Source organism: Gastrolobium bilobum, unplaced genomic scaffold (assembly GCF_033153095.1).
Source record: "Gastrolobium bilobum isolate Gb01-03AN ecotype WA unplaced genomic scaffold, APGP_CSIRO_Gbil_v1 utg40036, whole genome shotgun sequence".
NCBI classification, from domain to species: Eukaryota; Viridiplantae; Streptophyta; class Magnoliopsida; order Fabales; family Fabaceae; genus Gastrolobium; species Gastrolobium bilobum.
The window spans coordinates 79,515-89,845 of record NW_026899778.1 but is presented as its reverse complement, the minus strand read 5'-3'; the positions used below and the strand labels follow the sequence as shown (position 1 = coordinate 89,845).

The window sequence follows — 10,331 nt, the reverse complement described above, 5'->3', positions numbered from 1 at the left end:
TGATTATGCTGGATCCGTGACTGACCGTCGTTCTACCACTGGTTATTGCATGTTTCTTTGCGGTAACTTGGTGACATGGAGAAGTAAGAAACAAGATGTGGTTGCCAGATCAAGTGCAGAAGCTGAATTTCGAGCTATGGCTCAAGGCATTTGTGAGTTACTGTGGCTGAAAATTGTACTTGATGATCTCAAAATAAAATGTGAGGGACCTATGAAGCTGCTATGTGATAATAAGTCCGCTATTTGTATAGCTCATAATCTAGTTCAACATGATCGGACTAAACATATTGAGGTCGACCGCCATTTCATCAAAGAGAAACTTGATAGCGGGTTGATTACCACTCCATACATTCCCACTGGGCGTCAATTAGCTGATCTATTGACAAAGGGACTTCCTTCAGATAGATTTCAAGAACTTACTAGCAAGCTGAGAATGATAAATATCTATTCCTCAGCTTGAGGGGGAGTGTTGTAAATATTAGGTCTTTTATTATTATTAGTATTTGTTGTATTGGGCCAAGCCCATTAGGTCAAGAATTAGGGTTTTTGGTCTCTATAAATAGAGACCTCTTTGTACCATATTAATACACAATTCAATAATATTTAAAATACCCTTTTCTTTCAAGTGCATTTCATTTGACTCACCTGTACAACCCCTTCGAAGTTACTTGAAGCAATTTGACTTTTGATGTAAGTATTCCAACATATACTGCTCAACCTTGAACTGCTCGCCATCTCCACTACCGGATAGTGAATATCACGATCCTCGTTTATGATTGTATCACATTCAAACACTTTAATTTTCTTATTCACACCCGCAGTAGCAAAAAATTCTCCATCACGGTCAAAACTGAGTGAGCATACTAGATTGGAAGAATGCAAAAGATCTCCTTGCTTCAGGTCAGCCTTAACCTTTAGCTTACTGAAAGACAAGTATTTGCACAAACCCTCAAGGAAAGGATTTATCCAAGCACTTGTACCCTCCCTGCACTGCTCTTTTGATGCTAAGTTATTGATGCAACTTCCTTCAGTTGCAACAACAGACCCTCTACCATCATTTTCTATAGGTGAATGTCTAACCACTGGTTTCCCTGAGGAATAGGCTGATCTGCATCGTGTTAAAAAGTACGCTGACTCTAGTTTCTTAAAGTTCTTCATTAGCCGTGAACTTTTCTCAAGAAAACTTCCATGATTTTTCTGATCATCACCTATGTCATCATCACATTCCTCAATGTTTTTAACATGCATCCCTAGTCTAACTCGTTTTCTAGTCCCTAGACAACCAGAATCCTCACTGTCATCCATTGTCATGGATGGGAAACTTGATGCTGAACGATCATCACTCCCTAGTTCAGCGCCAGTAATCTCTTTAAATCTAGTTTGCCGCTTGGTCACTTCTTCAATATCTGAACACAGAAAAGAGATAGTATGTTGCAGCTTCTCCGCAACTTCCTGTTTTCTCTGTTGAAGTAACAAAAGGAATTCTAGCAACAACTCTTGATCCTCTATCCTTTGTCTAAGCTCTATCGCTGCTTCACGATCTACCATATCATCTCTCTGTTCATTAAGGAACTCGCTTTGCAACAACTCCCTGATACACAAGGAAACAAAAGGTTTAAAAATATCTGTGATGTTTATGACAGGATTAAAAATGGCTTGATCAGCCAGGATCTTGGTTCTTAGCTACTATATTATATAGCAAAGTCTACGGAAGCTCTTCAGATGAAGAAATTAAGAAACATAGGATTAGGTCTTCTTATTGATAACTCGTAACAAATAAATAGGCGAAAACAGTATGAATTTTGTAAATAAATGGTTGCAAACACTAGATGCATACTACAAGCATATGGTGCAAGAATTTGCTAACTCACCCTATCACACAAAAGCCAAATGCCCATGAATGCATAAAGAGAACTATTAAAAACTAGTATTTAGCCAAGACATTTTTAAAATATTTTAAGCAGGCAGCAAATTTTATCCAACATTGACATAGTTTTGGAAAATGATTGATAACCCATCTTCCACCTTCAGCAAAAACACAAATATAAGATATAAAACTTTTTAACAAAACTAATATGATTCAACACAGCAATATCGGCACAAAACTCACCATATAATCGTTCAAATTTATCTTATATTATTGAAACTATCTAGTTAGTTTCTCAAATAGACACATCATAATGGGCTCTGTATCCAGGAGATATGTAGACCTTAGACCTTGATGCTAAAGTAATATCAGGAACTCAATGTAAAAGCAGCTAATAAGGATCTAATTCAAAATAGTTTGCCAATTAGCTGAATCAGAACCTCCAACATCTCATAAATTAAAGAATTAGAAAGAAAAAAAAAAAAAGGCTTTCAAGTGACAGATAATTGGAACATGTCACACACAATTTGGATATTTGAAATGCAAAAGCCAAGTGATGAAGATAAATTACCCAAGTGTTGGACGACTACTAGGTTGAGGGTGTAGTAACCATAAGCAAAATGAAGCTTCTTTAGGCCACTTTAGAAGTAACTGTGGAGGAAGAACTCTATGTCTAAGGTTAGACATTGTTCTACTCTTTTCTTCTCTTGAGCTAAGTGGACAGAATAGCTGGTCACATGTAGACATAGGATAATTAAGTTAGAGTACATCGAAATATAAATAGGGTCTGTCAACACTATATCTTACTTCCATTGTAACAACAAAGTGAAGAAGATAAAGTATATCAAAGTACCCAATTAAAATATAGGAACTCAAGAATTGTACAATTACTGTTATGAACCTCAAAAAGGAGAATCCCTAATCGGTAAACGTCCGAAGCACAGGAACTAGGAGTACCAGCAACCTCTTCAGGACTAGTGTACCAACTCATCTCCATTAGTAGTATCTGTTTCATTGGAAATGATTGATTCTTTCCTTCTACTTCTTCAGCCTTTCTTCTATCTTTCATTTTATTCTCTTCTGTTTCTTCTATTAATGATGCACGAGCCGCATACACAGCACTTGACAGCATGCAACTAGAATCTGTCAAAGCAGTTGTTGAAGTATTGACAGGCATAAAATCTTCACTTCCTAAACTCTGCTGATGCATATCATGGGGACAGAGAGATGTTGGAGTTTTAACCTCAACACCTTGGTTATTCAATCCATCTCCCAAAGAATCCGAGCTACTATCTGAACAAGATGCTGATTCAATAAATGAGATATGGTTGAAAGATGACATGACAAAGCAGGAAGGCCTCACATTATGAACTACAACTCCTTGACAATGCGCTAAATTAACAATTTCTACTATTTGCTTAAATATGTGGAAGCATTCAAAGACATCTACTGATCTTTCAGGTTTATCTAACCACTGCCTCAAGCTAATATCACCCAATTCTATAGAACAAAAAAAAGGGTCAGCCTCTACTTCATCCTCACAAAACCCAGAAACCCCACCAAGATTCTCAGGCTTATCATCTTGTGCCAACAGAACCCTATCCTTTTCCTTTTCAAAACCAGAATCATGTGATGCCTCACCAGAGAAGGGGTTTCTTTCAGGACAATGAAGCCTTTGGTTCCTGTCTGAGACTCCAGAACTATTTAAGGCCCTAGAACTTTCAGACTTCTGCCAAGCAGACCCAGAAGAACCCTCCATTCTTATCCAGTTAGAGTTGCATGTAGGCCAGGTACAACACATGCAAGAAATAGAGGATTTCACACGCTTGCACCTCCACCAACAACATGATAACTCAAACTCATTTCAATGGTTCCGGGAAAGCCACAAAGACCCAATATCAAGATCAACCTCTCAGCTTTTTTTTACATTAACATGATCAGACCTTCCTGCCAAGTTAGAAATGAGAATTTACAAGCTTTTCAGGATGCAAATAATCCCATTAAATACAAAGCAGTTTGAAAATTAAAAACTAGTTCAAAAAAAGGCAAAAACAACATAGGTTTCTCAACTTCAAAGCAGACAACTCCAACTCTAGGAAAAACAACATAGACCCTCCAAAAAGACCAAACTTTTTCCAAATTGATCAAAATTTACAATCACCCTTCAGAGTCAACAAATGGGCAGATAGACACATGTATAGACAAAGAGAGACAAAGAGGCACATAAAGAGAGAGAGACAGAGAGGAGAGAGGTGTACCATATCACCATAGGAGGATCTCCTGTTTCTGCTAGACCAACTTCAGAACAGAACCACACAACAAAACTTTTCAGTTGCACAAGGACACTGAAACTCCACAGCCTCATAAATTCCCAACATTTCTCTCATATAAAAAAAAATATCAGAAAAAGAAAAAGCAACCAAAAAAAATCAAACAAAAGTACAAAACAAAGAAAACCTCCCCCACATAAATAATAAGAAACAGTATTACTAATAATGATTAATAATAGGATAAAAATATTGTTTGAGAATTAAAAAAGCAAACTTGCCATATTTTCACACCCTCTTCCCTTGTTTCCATATTGGGTATCTATTAGTTACTTTATTTTGTTACCCTTTTGAAGCCTTGAGGAACACTTCATCTTCGTTATCTTCCCGCTTTATTACAAACAAACGACGTGGCTCTACCATAGCCTTAAGCCATGTTGAAGGAGATAGATTAAATTTTAGTAACTTGTGGGCCATCTTTGCAAATTCCAAAAAAGTAACACATAAAACACTGTGATTATTGTTATTACATGTAATAATATATAGTTATATACATATATGGTATTGTTTTCTCTTAGATGGAAACACATGGCATGCCCCAAAGTGGAAAAAACTTCCTAGTTGTGCGACAAAGACAAGATAATAAATTATAAACAATATGTTTTGAAGTAAGCAAAGTGTGATCTCATTTAATGAAAGTAACTTTGATGATAATAAAAAACTAATTACATATTAAGATAATCAATAGCACTACCACTCAGATAATCAGTTTTAGTGGTTGAAATTTTTAATCATTTACTTAACTTTAATACCTACTCGGGACAAGTGTTTCTTAATTTCAGGAGTAATCATTTGTTAATTACTTTCATGTTGTGTAGAATTTTAAGATTTCATAGATGAAAATACCCTTTTTGTCATTTTGTGAGATTAGGTTTTTGACGTGTTATTGTCTATATTTTTTGGTTTAGTTTTTTTTATGTTTATCTCTTATACACATATAAAATTACGAGTTTAAAGCTTTTAAAATTATTTTAAATAAATTTATCTAATATTTATTAAAATATTAAAAAATACGTGGGGCCCAAATGGACTCGTATAAAGAGAGAGAAAATATGAGTTTCGTATGTTATCTAAAGTAATATTATACATGGCTCATGTGAAGTTGAAGAAAAAAAAAGAAAAATTAGGACACACTTTTATATTTATAGAAAATAATTTTAACTCATAATAAGAGAAACATTAAACCGATACTTTTTTAGGGTAAAGGATTTCTCCGGTTAATGAAAATAAGTTATCTTCAGTGAGCTCAAAACGATATCGTTTTGGGACAGAAATCAAGGTATTTTTGTAATTATAATATATTGCAGGGTTATATTAATCTTTATCATTTTAATTTTTTAATCTTATAACTCAAAACAACGTCGTTTTGAGCTCACCGGACATAACTTTGTCTTCGGTAACTGGAGAAATATTTTTCCCTACTTTTTATGGGGAGAAAAAAAGAAAATGAAAAAAAAATTAATTTGTATTTTTTAATTAAAAAATGTAAAGTAAAATAGTAGAGAGAGAGGAAATAACATAGTGTTTTTCACTAAAAAATAAATAAATAAGATTCTTGTTTGATAAAGGAGAGAGAGAGAGAGAAATAGGAAGACCATTTGAAGTACAATGTTGTGTGTGAGTGTGGTCCATGGAAAGTGTCTGCATGTTTTGATTTGGACCACAAAGATAGAATTGAAAGTGTGTGATCTTATGGAACATGCAACAAAACCTATGTAAGCTCTAATAAATGCATCTGCCTGATCTTATTGCATTGTTGTTTTGTTTATCTCTACACCTTTCATCCCTTTGAATCGGTTGGTAGGACCTCAAACCCAAACCAACATGTCCCTTAAGTGTGGCTGCTATTTCTCTCACTTTTATATGTATTTTACAATGATTTAATGAGTATAATATTGCATTATGTAAGAAAACTTTCCTATACTTAGAATAAAGAGGAAAGAGAAAATAGAATAATAAAAGAAAAAAAAATATATGAACTTCACCTCCTAGTTGTGTGTGTAAGAAAGTTTTCTTGGATCATTTAATATTATACTCATAAATCCCATTTTACAATATAGTCTTTCATTTGTTAGGAGCAGAATAAATACAAACCCAGCACAAGTATTCACGAAAACAACGCTACTTTATTTTACATTTTAATTTTTGGAAAAAATATTTATCTTTTTAAATGACACAACTTCTATCATTTCACTCTCACAAAGAGGTGGGATCCACACCTTTATTTTTTTTTGTCAACTCTCTTTCTTTCTTTATCTATCTCTTTCTCTCTCTTAAAATGACACAACTTTACATATTTTAAAATGACACACACTATTACCTTAATTTTTTGGGAGAATGATCCCGAATGATTCTAATCTTCTAATGGAATATCTTATGTGATAATAAAGAATACAACCATGCTCAACAAAAATTTGATATTGAACCTTCTAAGTCTTAAAAAATATCCCTGTATGACTATCAAAACTTGCTCGAGTGCTCGACCATTGAATTTCTTTAAATTTGGTTTGTAATTTCCTTTCCAAGGTATGATCAATAATTGAAATATATATATATATATATATAGTTTAATATTTCTGCTTTTGCTATAGAAATATTTTTTCTATCGCGCTAACATAAAAAAATAAATTGGTCCCATTACTTTGTTCTCTCTTTTCTCTTTATAATAGAACTCATTCATTTTTATGTGAGTGTGACAGAAAAATTTCTTTAAGCAAAAATATAAATATTTTCTCCATAATATATATATATATGGGTTCGCTTTTTTAACAGTCAATGTAAATAATTTATCTACAGTGAGCCCAAAACGACGTCGTTTTGAGGCAAAAATCAAGGTATTTTGGTAATTATAATTTATTTCAGGGTTATAATTTTCATTATAATTTTTTAATTTTTCAACCCAAAATGACGTCGTTTTGGGTGCGAATGTAAATAACTTATCTACATTTACTTTAGAAACATTAAAGCCTATATATATATAGAGAGAGAGAACAATTATATTTACAAATTTTTTATTTACAAACTGCACTATGTATTACGGATAATACATACTACTTGAGCATGTACTATCCGTAGTACATAATATAATTTGTAAACAAAAAATTTATAAGCATAACATATATATATATATATATATAGGAGTAGGATCTTCTTACACCGGTGTAAGAGTTAGAATTCTTACATTCAATCTTAACCATTGATCCACTTGCATCCAATGGCTCACATTACTAAACAATTTGAGACGTTAGATATAAATGGAATCAACGGATAAGATTAAGAGTGTAACTTACACTGGTGTAAAATGATTTTGACCTATATATATATATATGTGGGGATGGATCTTTTGACTCTAGAGTAAGACTTACAACTCTTACTCTCCATCTCAACCTTTGATTTCCGTCCATCTAACTGTTATTATTTATTTGAAATTAATAATTAATTAATTAGTATAGATAACCGTTAGATGAACGGAAATCAATGGTTGAGATAAGGAGTAAGAGTTGTAAGTCTTACTCTAGAGTCAAAAGATCTCTCCCATATATATATATATATAATGGCGGACCTACAATTTTTTTTTATGTCTGCACATTTAGAATAAAAAAATAAAGGAAAAAAAATTTAAATATATTAAAATACAAAAGAATATAAACAAAAAAAAAAACTTTAACTTAACGTAAAAAAAAGTAATCAAGAGTCAACTAAACTGTTACAATAGAACATTTTATGTCTTCAACAAAAATTACGAGTCCATATTTAATCCCTTAGAAAAAAAAGTTGAGTTGTGGTTCCTCAGGATTCAAAAATAGACCCAGATAATCAAAATTGTGGTCCCTCTGAAATTTAAAAAGACCCACATTAATCCCTCTAAAAGACTAACATGGGTATATTTTGAAATTTAGAGGGATCACAAGATGATTTTTTTTAAGAGATTAAATTAGATCCCGTAATTTTTGTTGATGATCCAAAATATATTTTATTCTTTTTTTTTTCAAAAATTTTGAGTGTGCATTTGCACACACTTGCACATATATACGTCTGCCATTGTATATATATATGGAAAAAACATTTCTCAAGCTGCTTGAGATAAGTTTATCTCCGGCCACTCCAAAACTACGTCGTTTTGATTATTTATTTTCTTATATTTATTGATTCACCTTTGAATGGTTATGATTCCCTTTTTCTCTCTCTTCCTTTATCACCATTGATCTATCTTTGTACAGTTATGATTTAGTAGCCGGAGATAAAGTTATCTCCGGCAGCTTGAGAAATGTTAAGCTATATATCTATATATCTATATATATATATATATATATCAGGATCATTTTATACCAGTGTAAATTACATTCACAATCTTAATTGTTGATTTTATATATATATATATATATAAGGATTCTGATTTATTATATATTTGAGTCGTACGATGCAAGTAAATCAATGATTCAGATTTGGTGTAAGATGATCTTGCTCAATCTTAACCATTGATCCACTTGTATCCAATGACTCACATTACTAAATATTAGAGCCCTTAGATATAAGTGGAATCAATGGTCAAGATTGACAGTGTAACTTACACTGGTGTAAAAGTATCCTGAACTATATATATATATATATATATATATATAGATATATATATATATAGGATTTTATAAGAGTTATGTTGTAGGAAAATTGATTGTGTAATGTTATAGAGATTCGTTTTGCGTGCCTTAACTTTTTTAATTTTTTTTTGTTTTAAAAAGTGTGGGTCCCACCAAATGTTGTATGTGTAGGAAATTTGATGGTATCATGTTAAAGGACAAACTACAATCCCATATATATATATATATATATATATAAGGAAGGATATTCTTACTACCAAAATTTTCTACTACTAACTTATTACCTATCTAATCACCATTGAATCAAAGAGAGAGAATGCTAAAAAGTTTTTGAAAAAAAAAGAAAATGTTGATCAAAGAGTGATTAGATATGTAGTGAGTTGGTAATAGAAAATTTTGGTAGGAAGAATATCCATTATATATATATATATATATTGATTTTCTTCACATTTTTAGCGGACATAGAGTCTCTGCTTGGGGTAAAAGTTGGCGTTCTTGTGTTGGAGGTCAGAACAAGACCATAAACGTGTTGCAAAATGTTCCAGACATTTTGCACGATGAATAGCTGTTAGAATCACATGTCATAGATCATAGTGTTTTCAACTTTGAACATTGACTTGAAGAGCATAGTATGACTACCAGTTTAAATTTAGTTATTGTAAATGAATTTTTTCGAATTCGTTCAGTCATTGTTGGTATAAAGAAGTTTTATATCAGTACCTAGTAACATTTTCACATATAATTATTTATTGCTTCTATTATAATTAATAAGAAAAAAAGTGATGATAAATGCTAATATGTCAGAATATTAGAAAATATCAGAATTATTTTTATTTTTTAAAATATGTGGCGCTGTAAGCCTGTATGAATTAGTAAAGAACAAAAATTATTAACAGAGTAAAATATATCACATCTCTATATAATAATTCGGCGCCAACTGGATTCAACTTTCATCTATGACCAATGTTAATTACTATTATTTTTATATGGTACAGCCTATTCAAAAATAGTTGCTAAAGAAAAACTCTAGTCACTACAATAATATGACATCTTTTTATTTTAATTAATAATTATTTGTTGCGAGCACCGAAATGAATTCAATTATATCCCACCTATATATGCAACTAGAATTTTCAATTATCTCTTTGAGTGCATATACAGTCACACATGACATTAATCATTTGTCTCTTTGGGATGATTTATCTTCTCGAATGGGGCATTTTTTCCTTGTAAGAGGCTAGTTTTGTTTCTCTTCTTGTTTTCCTTCAGTTGTCCAAAACAAAACCAAAAAAATCTCTTAAACACCTTTAAATTAATTTTTAATCTATCAAACGTATTTTACGACATTTTGGCTCTACTCAAGTGAATATTTTGGGCTCTTGTATAATTTACCAGTAGGCCTCAAGTTCTTTTTTGGGAAAAAAAATCAGTTATAAATGAAAAAAAAATATTAAAAGTTAAAAACTCCCAAGAAAATCTTTTTTTTTAACATATATGCTAACTTTTTAGAGTCCTCAAATTTATTTCACTGTTTTACTC

The 10,331-nt window shown here is 31.8% G+C and overlaps 1 protein-coding gene across 1 annotated transcript; it reads right to left on the bottom strand.

Annotated features, from left to right (window-relative positions):
• Positions 1-495: 495 nt before the first annotated feature.
• LOC133293396 (protein SPA1-RELATED 3-like) lies at positions 496-4,422 on the bottom strand. Its single transcript, XM_061491965.1, has 4 exons — positions 4,126-4,422; positions 2,769-3,814; positions 2,439-2,596; positions 496-1,591 (listed from the first exon to the last, which is right to left on the bottom strand). Exons 2-4 carry the CDS (start codon positions 3,666-3,668, stop codon positions 622-624), a joined length of 2,028 nt encoding a protein of 675 aa, XP_061347949.1. The 5' UTR covers positions 3,669-3,814; positions 4,126-4,422; the 3' UTR covers positions 496-621.
• Positions 4,423-10,331: the final 5,909 nt, after the last annotated feature.

Excerpts from the sequence above, each read along its gene's own strand:
- LOC133293396 (XM_061491965.1), bottom strand. The coding sequence starts at position 3,668 with ATGTGTTGTACCTGGCCTACATGCAACTCTAACTGGATAAGAATGGAG. Across the intron at positions 2,597-2,768 it reads TAGGGATTCTCCTTTTTGAG|CTATTCTGTCCACTTAGCTC; the intron begins GTTCATAACAGT and ends ACATGTGACCAG. Across the intron at positions 1,592-2,438 it reads AGTAGTCGTCCAACACTTGG|GGAGTTGTTGCAAAGCGAGT; the intron begins GTAATTTATCTT and ends CTTGTGTATCAG.